The sequence below is a fragment of the Barbatula barbatula genome (genome assembly GCF_947034865.1).
Source record: "Barbatula barbatula genome assembly, chromosome: 7".
In the NCBI taxonomy this organism is placed as follows: Eukaryota; Metazoa; Chordata; class Actinopteri; order Cypriniformes; family Nemacheilidae; genus Barbatula; species Barbatula barbatula.
Genome location: NC_136770.1, coordinates 20,926,252 through 20,939,248, shown reverse-complemented (window position 1 = coordinate 20,939,248; position 12,997 = coordinate 20,926,252). Strand labels below are relative to the sequence as shown.

Here is a 12,997-nt window from a genome sequence, read left to right as displayed (position 1 = left end):
AAATATGGAGATACAAGGTTTCAGATTGACAGCAGCGATGTGCAGAAGAGCTCTTAGATATTATCAATAAAGAAATATAAGTATACTGTAATATAAATAAACAAATAACATTAAATTACATACTTAATGTAGAAGACCAAAAATAAACCTCCATAAAATTCTATTCTTGACAAACTATGAACTTTAAGACCTGTAAAACAGCTCAGTATCACTCTCTGTTTTGAGCCAGCGATCTGCCAAATCGAAAAAGAATATTCCCAAAAGGGAGATAGTACTTTTCACTCATAATTTACTCTCGTTCAATCACGCTGCGGAATAAATCTCCCACGACTCAGAGCGACTGACATTTTGACTGGTCGAGGGACGTAGACAGTACAGGCAAAAGCAAAAACTCTCAGATAAATTCTCAGAGAGGCCGCACTGCCAAGCGAACTACCCTGAGGCCTAGTCATTTTTTACAATTTGAGTAGATCAGAGGTCTACTAGAGGCCAATAGCTGGCATATGCCAACAATAAGACATTGTTAATACTGATGTCATGTATCAAACCAACAACTACGGTAAAGGCAGTAACCAACGAGAGGAAATTACGGCACATATGTCAGTAATTCCCAGACTTGTAAATAAATCGACATCCCAGGAAGTGGATGCTTCAAGCAATTCGGCAAAGTCGAGACTTATCTGCAATGGCGTCTCTATTGAAAGCGAGCGTCTGAGGGGAGATGTCAAGCTTTGAATGAGGAGGCTGGTTCACGGTCTGCTGCCAATGATAAGCCTCCTGACTATTATTCATCTTCACGGAGCAATAAGGGAGCAATTAAGAGCTTTAATTTACAGAGCAAAGCAGCTTCGAGAAGCCATACATCACCATGTTCCCCCGCACGCAACACTTGTTTGCTTCATCGTCCCTGATTGGTTGAGTGATTCCGGACTGCGTTGAAATAATGAAAGATGTGTAGCATTCGATCTGGCTGTTTTGCCATATCATTGCATTGCGGTAATGGCGCTTTTGGAGTTTAAGAGGTCCTAACAAGCTAGCGCTAACTAGCGGAGACTAATGATTGAATCTTGCGCACATAAATCTCCGCTCTACATGTTCTACAACGCTAATCCCATCAATGGGGTCAAGACAAAAACAGTCATTAAACATGACCAATGCGATTCGGGGCCAAGCTCGGAATTACCAGAGGAATTATGGCGGCCCATTACTTATATGATAACGTCTTTGGAAAAGTTCAGATCAATGACGATGACCTGTTTCATTTAATATGCTGTTTTTCTTGCATCACGTAAAATTCAGAAATATTGAATAAAACCGAATACTGAGCAGGAGGTGATCTCATATCCCTGACAGATTTATTAGCAGTGGTTCTAAAGCGCGGTTCTGATGGGGTCACAGACTGTAGGTAAAAAACTCTGCTAAATGCAAAAAACTAATGCAACTGCCAACTAACCATATAGGTTAATTGTGTATTAAGATAACAATATAAATTGACCTATAAAAGACTGTGATATAACAATGTATATGAATACGTATCATACTAATACTCTCTGAGCCCTGGAACGGACAAAAATGGTGGAAAAAATATAAGGGACAGCGACCTCAAGATCCACTTTCCTGTGCTTTTGTATTCTCTGGTAAAACCTTTGCGTTATTTCATAAACATTTGTGTTCCCCAGAGAACATTTTGCTTTCTCAAGTTAACACAAAATATTCTCAGTGAAATGCAAAACTTTCGCAAGAGAAAACAAAAACATTTCCACCTCCATGACCCTTCCAGGGCTCAACAGATATTAGGGATATAACAATGTCAGGTTTTCTTTACACACTTATTATGGACAAAGTAATTATATAATTTTCTTAAATAAAATTTATTTTTGTTTTTTACAGCGTGTGTTTCCTCTTTATTGGCCAATGAATCACACAATACCAGCTTAGGAAGATTGGAGAGAGTAACTTTTGTGATTCATAAAGCAAAAGGTTATGGGTGGAATATCATCACCACCTTTTATGTTGGAGTGTGGACCATTCTGGCGCGGAATTATTTACAGTATTATCATATATGTACTATTAACACAATGTTATTATTATCACAGTTTATGTCAATGCCTTGATACTGCGTCTCCTTGATATCCAACTCAACTCATAGATTGAGAGACAGACTGACAAATAAATAGACAGATTAACAAAACTACGCAAGGTCAATGAAAAATAAGTGTGAGCTAACTTAACAGAGGACACAGTTCTCACAAACACAATGTGTGCGGTGAATTATTGGCTACCGAGAGCACGAAATCTTAAAAGATTTCATTCAGTTCAGGCGGGTTGCCACTTGATCTGAGTCCTGCAGCAAAACCTGAGCCACAGCTAAATGTACAGAGACTCTAAACCTCCTTATAATTCTAATGAAAAGAATGTGTTCATACAAAAAAATACACGGTACATTTTGGACCTTTTGGCCACTATAACAACAACTATTATACAAAATGAACTGTACATTGTGAAAAAGCAAGCTGAAATGTACAGTAAATAAAGCGAATAACATTTCTTAATTAATAACACATAATCCCTAGTCTATAAAATGCCTCACATTTGTGTAAACAGTAACCTACGGCTAGCCGTGTGCCATGCCGTACGTGTCACAACGATGACAAAGAGAGTAAACCACATTTCTTTGCAGATAAATGATTCCATGTTATTGATGCTCAGCGCAATCAGCTCTTTCTCAATAGCATTTGATTCCAACATTAGACGTTCAGAAGAGCTGCCAGCTGCGGAGACGAGATAGGACTCAGACCTTTTTCTCTTCTTGTTGCACAAACAGGATTACTTTAATCAAGTGTCGTCGCTGGAATATTTGACTATCTCAGCCTCAGCACTTCTCAGGTTTTACCTCACGGCTTTAGAAATTATAGATTAGGAGCCATTCTTACAACTTCCATGCATTAATCTCCATAAAGAAAAACAAAAACACATAACATTATGAATACGGATACGTTAAGAGCCTAAACGTATTATGAAAACTGTAGTCAGGTATGTAATAAAAAGAGAATATAGCAGAGAATACAAACGTCAAAATATTGTAGCATTTGGAATCCTCGTATTTTTCTGTACGCTTTGGCTTTCCATGCACATGTAAATTATGTTAAATACAATAAACTATAATACAGAGGGCATTCAAATATTGTTTTAAATGAACCTGTGTTTATGTTATGTTTTATCATATTTCGATGTTAATCAAATAACAAATTTCTACAGAATCTTAAAGGTCCAATGTGTTATTTCTATTGACAAAATTTCAATATAATATACATAACTGTCTCTTCAGAGGTGTATGAAGTGTTATTACATAATGAGGTGTTATTTCTTTATTACTTTTATAAAACTATTTAAAACTACTTCTATGCACCCATACAATATATAACAACATCTTAGTCCTGTGTCAGCCACCGTAAAGATTCCAAAGGGAGAAAGCCGTTGGTTGCAATTCGCAACCTCGCCACTAGATGCCTCTAAACGTCATACACTCAACTCAACTCAACTTTTATTTAAGTAGCTCTTTTTACTATTTTCATTGTTACAAAGCAGCTGTACAACATGTTAACTAAAAGCAATACATTCAATTTATAAAAAAGAAAAGGTATCAAAGTGATTAGATACACTCTCATTCACACAAGACACACAAAATATACAGTGCAGACACACTCGCATGAGGCAGAATGACACCCACACACACTCATGCACAGAAACGCAGACACATGCACAGACACACAACCCCGCATACAGCGAACATAACATACACGCATAAATTCATTCCATTTATTCAAAACTCTTAATGTATATAGCAATGCAAACACGATGCTTAATCTTTATCCCCATTGACAAACATGCACCCGATGCTGTAAACAATTGTGAATTGTAACGGACTAACGTGGAGAACAGTGATGTGCTTTACACGCTTGTAATATGGTATCTCTGTCAGATTCCATAAAGGCTTCATGTCGAACAAACACAACATACAAATTTTTAAATCCACTTGATGTTTGATGAAAACTTAAAAACTTACTCTACATGCTGCTTTTGGAAAAAGGTCAGGCCAGAAACTGGCATAAAGACAAATGAGTGTCATGTATGTTTCACTTTCCAAACACTAAAAGACTTGACTGTGTGTGTAAATGATATTTTGCACACTTACACACAGTAGGCCTACATAAATGCATGTGCATCAAACATGCTGTATCCACACAAACAAACATGTTATTAAGCATACAATTTGGTTTTGCACACATTTTGTTTGTCATTTTTCTTGTGAATGTATTTCTCAAATATTTGAGAACAGAAAAGAGATAAAGCAAGCTTTACTGTGTGGTTATTTGTGCATTCATATTCATCGTCAGAAAAAAAATCCACAACTCGTACATATTAACTCCTCAAGACAATGTGTTACATAGAAACTTGAATAGTTTTCAATGAAAGATGCGGAGACGTAGATATTTGCAGATGGATTGCCTGCAGTAATTCTAAATGTCAAAATGATGGGAGGCAACCCACATATTGAGGACAAATGTGAAAGGAGTCAATACATATATTATGACAAAATAAGCCACAGGCTAATATTCTTTCCGTCTGTCTTGTTCTGTTGTAGTACTGACAAATATTGATCAGATAAAACACAGTACAGCTCAATATGAAAAGACCAACCCAATGTGCCGAGCGACATCTTCAAATCATCGGTCTCGCGATTTGGCTATACGAATGCAAAAAAAAAATCAGATAATGTTGATTATATTCTGAAGAACACGGTTTAAACTGAGCCTGTCAATGGCTTGAAAATAAATATCTGAGTGCTGAAAACAAACTCTTAGCCACAGCTTTAGGTTCCTTAAAGAAATAATTTATGTGAAACAAATCGGGCATCATTGTTTGCTCACTTTTTCCAATGAACACAAAAAGAGAATTCTAAAAAGTTGTTGCTCTTTTCATAAAACAACTCAACAACCTCCAAATAAGAACTGTAAAACCACCAAAAAAACATCGTCATTAAATACAGCACTATGAAATTTTTCCTTTATTTTCCTGCTTTGGACATTGACAGCTGAGGTCACCATTCACTGTGGTTGTATGCAAGTGGCTTCAATGTAGTGTATATAAAGGGCTTCTCTGATGCTAAATTCTGTTCTTGGTTCAAATAGAGTTCAAATGGTTTCAATGACAGGTTCATCTTAGAGGCTCATGAGAGCGCTCATGGGGAAATCAGTGATAAAAACAATATATTGAGAGCAATGTGACCAGTCTCCCTTTGGACTAAACTTTCAAGATTAAAAGGCTGTCAGAGAGTCTTATGTAAATTCGCGCATACGTGAGATTGACAGAATGCAATGAGCTACTTTTGCTTTACTGTATACGTTTATCATTACCAGCTTCATTAGATTTTTCTCTTTTGAAATATTTCCTATTAAAACAGGTTGGGGTGGGACCTACAGTATGACTGGGCAAGCGATAGCCTGGTTTTGTGTCATTGTTTGCAATTGCCATTACTAAAGAATGGGGAAACGACCTTCCAAATCTAGTCAGCATCTTATTGGGGGAAAAAAACCTGTATATGTCTCTCAGTGAGTTTACCATATTTTCTACAATACAATATTTAATTGTATAACATCATGGCCATATTGCATCCAACATCTCTGTACAGTTTAGAAGTCTTTGATAAACATTTACATAACGACGGCAAACAGAGGCATGTCAGGCTTTAACAAATCTATACGGACATCTTTCAGCGATCCGTCTCTACAGAAACACATGGTAAGGACAGTCTTAAAGTGCCATATGGAGAAAGCGAGAAAGAGTGAGAGGGGGGAGGAAGGAAGAGAGATAACCCTGTATACTGTCAGTCATCTTCTCTGGTTCTTTGGGGGGGAGAGGGGCTTCCAGTTTTTTTAATTCTCTGTGAATTCTCTGTCCATCACCACACTTTATCCCTGCTTTAGAGCTCGGCTCAGACTCACGCACTGTCACTTTCTGACAAACTACACCTATACACAGGCAGACGTCACAAACTGTCAGAAAAAAGGGAAAAGAATCTCGCCCGACTCTTCTGAAAAGTCGGCAAGTTGCATCCCAGCAGATAACCTCAATCCATTCGATCACTTAAAAGTCACACACTTGCAGTCGAGACAGCTGAAAAGAATTCAAAGTGGTCAAGTAAAAGAAGCAGATAACTGTCAAAACTAGCTTGTTACAAACAACCAATGAGAGGCATTTTTTTCTGATGAACACAGAGAAAGATATTTGAAACAATGCATTTAACAGTTCTTGGTCACCATTGACAAACATAGTAGGAAAAATCACAATGGTAGTCAAAGGTGCCACAGAACTGTTTGCTTTCCTACATGCTTCAAAATGTCTTCTTTTGTGTTCAACAGACGAAGACATTTTCTATAGCATTTTTCTTCTATACTATGGTAGTCAATGGTGGCCAAAAACTGTTTGGTTACAAGCATTCTTCCAAATATCTTTTTTTGTGTTCATCAGAACTGTTCCTTTAAAACAGGCTTATGAAACTTTGTCTTATTGGATAGAAAGGTAAACGCACACTTCAATGCCGTGCTCCTGTAGCTCAGTTAATATAGCATTGGGATCACAAAGGCCATGGATTCCATATCAAGAGAACATAAAATGACAAATGACTAGAAGTTATGACCAGTTCAAAAACGTATTGCGAGGCTGCCCACCCCCAAAATAGTTGTTGAACCAATAAAACACCATTTGCACGCCACTGGTTCAAAAGTAGGGATTTGGAGAGTTTTTTAATATTTCGCCTCATTTTTGGCTTTTAATAAACCTGGTAAATTACTATGGATTAGACTCTTGGCAGAAAGTTGTAGGTAGGCAATTCATGTCAACGTTTTTAATTTGACCTAAAATTAACCATGACCATTTCCCAGGGCTTTGACAGCACTCTACATGGATTAGCTGTTTTAATTATCGCAAATGTCAAGCGGGGCTAAGAACCTGCGCACAACAGGCAAAAGACACCAGACAAAACAACCCAATGCATGATACCTTTCTCCTGGGGTGAATATAACCCCACGCCACAATGAATTCCCTGCCACATAAAAACCTCTAATGGTTGATAAAAAAGTCAGTGAATAGAATAGGCTTAGTTCCAGTGTGTCAATTTCCTCATGACAGCATATTATTTTTTGGAAAACAGCTAACCTACATACAAATGCATGGAGCACACTATGATATTAGGCTACCATATAAGGCGTTTTCGACACACGCTGCGCGCGCCGAATTATCGGTATAAGACATAAATTACAACGAGAGCGAAAAGCTTTCGCGATATGTTGATATAAATTCGATTGATTTTTTGCGCAGAAACCTATGCAGGTCCAACAACAATTAACAATCTTGTACGGTTGAACACCGCCACAACAAAATCACGTTGGCAACGTAAATACTCACGTTCTCAGTCACACAGGCAATGACGTCAGTTCCCGGAGAATGACGCATAGATTGGCAAACCGGTGGTTTCACAATTACGCCTTGGTGTTCACATCCGAACGCCGTTTTTGAAGGAGTTTTAAACCGTATTTGCGCCTCAATGTACAGCGTCACGACTCCAAACTCCGTAAAAACCGCGCGAAAAGGCGGACGCCCGAAAATGCCGCCTATTGCCGCCGCTGTCTTGCCATAAGACGTCATAAAAACGCCATTTTGGTTGCTCAGAGCGCGCGTCATTTACGGCATTTTGTCTGTTGTATAATGAGCCCCTCCCACTGATTTCCAAACCCAATAAGTTTGAACTGCTCTCACCCAATCACTGATGAGCTGTGCCAGACCAGATGATTCACATGGCCTTGGTACTAAATCCTTGAAGTGGCCATTGATATCACCGTATTTCGATTAGTGGAATGAAGATTTTTATGAAAATCCTTTTATTAAATGAATCTTACGTCAAAAATGTATATTTTATATTCGAAATCTAGAGTTTTAAAAATAAATAGATTGGGAATACATTGCAATCTCTTCCGTCAACACGTCGCTGATTGATTTTTCCTAATTCTCTTTCCTTTCCTTCTTTATAAAAAAAACTAAAAATACAAAAAACATTCCTTCTATCCTCACTATTCTTAGCTTTTTATACTGTGCTAGGCTTTAATGGACTAGTTTGATGCACTTATGTATTTTGTTGCCTATGTTGTTATAATTGCTTCCAATGTTTCCTCATCTGTAAGTCGCTTTGGATAAAAGCGTCTGCTAAATGACTAAATGTAAATGTAAATGCAATGTCATGACAATGCCCATAGTGTTCTAGAGCTCTGTGTAAAATAAATAAAATCGCACCTCTGAAAATCCAATTACTGCATCCAATTCCAGCAAATTTGGCACACGCCAACTCAAAACCCCTACCTATAGGTAAAGCAGAGTCGGCGCCAGGTTGCACAAAGTGATGGGACTGCTATGTGTAGTGGGGGGAGGCAGGGTTTAGACTAATGTGCGCATTTTGGACTATTCTTTTTTAAAATGCGTCATGCAGAATCGTTCACATCAGCCGCTGCATCATAAATATAGCCTACACTCTTTAAAAATCCGTAAATACAGGGCACAATATATACTGTTTTGATATGAAGGAATTTTCCATATTTTTTTTACAGATGTTTCACCTGCATTTGACATTTTGCACAGAATTAAATTACATCTTAGCATTAACGTAAATGTCCGTTAAATAAAGGAAAATGTACTGGTAAGCTGTTTTTGCAGTTTCACACACGATAGCGTCAGTGTATTCAGGAGGTAAATGGCAAGGCATTTGGCATTGACTTGGGCTGTTATATTTTAGTTAATAAGTTCATGCTTGATACATTACAATCATTGTGCACCATTATTAGGTCTCCTTACAGTCAATACATTTTTGTAATATGGAAACTTAAACCACATGGGCTACTGATAAAAGACATGACTAGACTAAAAGGCCCCTGTAAGTCGCTTTGGATAAAAGTGTCTGCTAAATGCGTAAATGTAAAATCTATTACCGTTCGTTCGTTCTTTTTATAGCATGAAAGTCCACTGATGTGTGAGTTATCAGCAACAGTTAAGTGCAAGTCGTTAACTGAATATTAATACGGTTGATAAAAAAGATCTTTCTATCCAGACTTTCTTTTTTTACAGACCACGCATAACGTACTGAGATCTTTACGTATAAATCTCAAATCTACCCAGCGGAAAACGTCTGCCAAATGCATAAATGTAAATGTAGATAAACAGAACAACAACGTAAAAACTGACCAGTGGTCCGAGAGGACCTCGAACCATCCAATGATTCAGTCAGCGATGACAAATTAATGATGGTAACCAACATTCACAGTTCCTGACCTCGGCCTTCTAAGAACGTTTTATAGAAAATGCAGTTCACTATTTACTCTGGCTGATCTTCCTTTTACCAGGAATGATTTCTGGTGTTGGAAATTAGCTTATACAATATTTCAACCCGTTGCTTTTTTGCTTTCCACTTATGCAATAGCTATATGTAATAAGCAGGATACATACAATGGGATTGGGGTTGGCCTATATACAGTGGCTGAGCACGCTGTGTAATCTAAAATTACCTGAGAGAAGAAGTTGTTTCTTCAGAAAGAAAGCAATGATTAGTTTAATGTTAATTTTGAAAAATTCGAAAAACAGATTTATCTCATTTTGGAACCAAACTCTTAATTTGTACTACACAACATTTAATTTGCATTTATTGCTTAATTAAACAACTAAGAAAATATGTTTTGGGCAATTTTAATACCCATAATTTTAAAAGTAAGATTCTTTCTGAGCTGTTTCGTTTAGTTCAGCTGACAGGTGAAGTAATGGCCCAATCTTTCCTCTGACTTAATCCTGTTTACTCTTCTCCTTGGATGCAGCCTTTTCCACAGTTTGCAGTATGGGGACAAGCTTTGTAAACACGCAAGCATCTCTATTCATGCCAATTTACAGGCCTAGCAGCCCAAGGCTCCGCTTTGCAGATTATGAACGCTTTAACCTGGCTTTCCACACCTCTTGGTAATTTCATCTGGTTTATCTTATTCGGACCACATTTTGCAACACTCCCCCCTTTACGCGTTACACTTTCGCGAGAATTTACATATATAAACATCGTGACGGCGTTGGCACCGTAAAACACAGAGAGGGCTCTTTCTAAATGCCAGCCGAGACATTCTTCCTTCTCGATTTGCTTCCATATCATTAAATTCTCCTTGTGTGGAATAGCCAAATTAAATGATTAGTTTTGCATAGCAAATAAAGGCGTGATCGGTTTGATTGAAGTGGTTGAATAAATGAAGTGATATTTTAATGCACTGGGAAATAAAAAAGGACGGTTTGTCCTTGGCATCCATATGTCTCTTTTGCACTGCGGCATGACATGTAAGTAATGTTGGAAATTAGGAAGTCATGGCAGTCTCACTTCAAATCAGGTGCAACGTGTATTTAATTGATAAGGGGAATCATTTTTGTGGATCCATTACTGGAGTTACAGAGCTGCTTATATGGTTCATACCAACTATTACAGGTAATTCCACGTAATATTACACAATATATGGCATACTGGTATAATAGAGATGATTATGTTGTGATAGAATTTATAGGAATATTTCACCCAAAAATTAAAATTCTATCAGCGTTTACTCACCCTCTTGTCATTTCAAACCTGTATGACTTTCTTTCTTCTGCAAAAGCCAAAAGAAGATATTTGGAGGAATGTTGGTAACCGAAAACTGTTGGTCCCCATTCATTTCTATTCTTTAGACACAAAACCAATGCAAGTCAATGAGGACCAACTGTTTCAATTACCAACATTTAAAATAATATCTTCTTTTTTGTTCGAAAGCCATAAAGTTTTAAAATGACCTTAGCGTGTGCAAATAATGAGTTTGACCTGGATCTCACTGTTTATTTTGGGGTGATCTCTTCCTTTAACATTCAGATTTACTACTAGACATTCAATGGTGGTAAAATGTGTTTCATTGCACTTGAAACTAGCCAAAAAGTCTGCCTGGTCTCTCATAACCCTTTAACTCTAAATTCTTACTTCTCAACCTTTCCTTTTATCACGAAGAACTTCCAAACCATTCATTATCTCACCAGTTCCCCCATGTGCCACAGCAGCACTAACAAGTGAACTATGACAGCCCTATTCTATCATTGAAAAGATTAATTTGAATAGCCAAAGGTTTCTTCATGATTATTTCTCCCTTTATATATCCAAGGGCCCTTTAGAAACTGCTGTGGATATCTATGAAGAATCTGGGCCATATTTTCTCCATTCATTTTTGCATAAGAGCCATTACATCGCTGCGGGGCGGAATTTTGAATCTGCCCCACTTCAATAAGGAGATCTCTTCATACCTTGAAAATATAATCAAAGAGGACGGTGGTTTCTGTTTATCAGCGCCCGTATTGATAGAAACGAGACTGTGAAAATACAAAAGATGACTTGAAGTAATTCCCCCTCCCAGTGGTCTACAAGTACATTTCTAAATTGAAATTTTACTTTGAATATATAACAAAACAAAGAAGTAAAGTATTTAGTCAAGTACATTTGTGACATTGACCATTTACTCCAATGGTCTGGTTTCCTTTCTTTAATTGAACCATGGAAGATGCTTTTTGTAACATCCTGAACTCATATCAGCATGAATGAATGAACGAAGCTTTAGTTTCACACAGACTTGTGGAGTATACAAGCTCGAATGATGTCATTAAGTCTAAACAAAAACATGTCAACTATTAAGAATTTACATTTTTTATTTCAATTTATGGCATGCTGATAGTGTAATTTGTACTGAAAACAATAAAAGCAAGTTGTTTCACACCCCACCGTATCTCTAAATAACATGTATTTCATGTTTAAGGCAGAGAAAAAAGGATTTAACTTTCTTAAGAAGACTGTAGCCTTTGATCCTAGTACAAACGTGTCAGACATGGCATTGGGAAGGCAAACCTCCCTTTCAAAATGAGCAAGGGTTTATTACAACCATTTTGTGAGATTATTCAGACACATTGGGCTGCCAAAACTAGTCATTAGGAGGCAGCCTTCCCATGTCTCGCTTCCATATGGGTCTTTACAGCTCCACTGAAGCCATTAATTTAGGAGGATCAGCACGAGCAATATCGGTACCCACCAAAATTTGGTCAGAAAAGCTGGCATGCTATTGAAGGGCACCAAATGACATGCAAGAAGAACTTCAAAAAGACTACTCTGATTGTTCACGCTTTAGGTGGACTAGTATTTACCGTTAAATCCCCCTGTAGCCCAACAAGTCAGATCAGTTCCCGGGAGATTACATCCTTTTTCGCACTTTTACCTGTCAGTGTTCCTGACAAGCTTACTCCTCTGAGCCCTCAGAATAAACTCGTAGCTTCCGTGTGAAATCTACTTGAGCAAACTCCATTTCACACATCGACAGTGACCCGGTTTCATAACTTAGTATCAAACGCTGGTATTGCTTTTTCAGCATGGTTTATATCGTGGTAGGCCTATCTTTCTTGTGACGCAACGTTACAATGTCGTAAATATCACTGCTGGATCGCATATTTCATATTTTTTATATTATTATAAGTCACCCTTTAGGTTTTGCAAATATCTAATCAATATGAAGTATAAAAACGAGCTTGTCACCTTTTACATTTATTTCTTTAAAAAGTACAGCATTTTCTCAATTTGATCATCCTGTTTTAAAAGAACAGCGACAAAATAGAGTTGAAGGATTTCCAAAATAATATAAACATACACATTGGACAGTTTTTCCAAATAGATTTAGTTCCGAATAACTTCCACCATGTAAGCAGGCATCTGTACACCTTGGTTAAGCAGAGACTAATCTCATCCTATTGATAATTACCAATCAGTATGCACATCTTTGAAGAAACGGTCTCCAGGCAACCATATAGATCAGCCGAGCTCTCCTCCATTCATCAAATTAGAACGACACGTCTCCCCCAGATA

The 12,997-nt window shown here is 37.5% G+C and overlaps 1 protein-coding gene across 1 annotated transcript in view; it reads right to left on the bottom strand.

Annotated features, from left to right (window-relative positions):
* cntn4 (contactin 4) overlaps positions 1–7,730 on the bottom strand; it is a 161,752-nt gene extending 154,022 nt beyond the window's left edge. Inside the window, exon 1 of the mRNA XM_079460380.1 lies at positions 7,468–7,730. Coding sequence (XP_079316506.1) covers positions 7,468–7,707 — 240 coding nt within the window. The 5' untranslated portion in view covers positions 7,708–7,730. The remainder of the gene's footprint in view (positions 1–7,467) is intronic.
* Between the last annotated feature and the right edge of the window lie 5,267 nt (positions 7,731–12,997).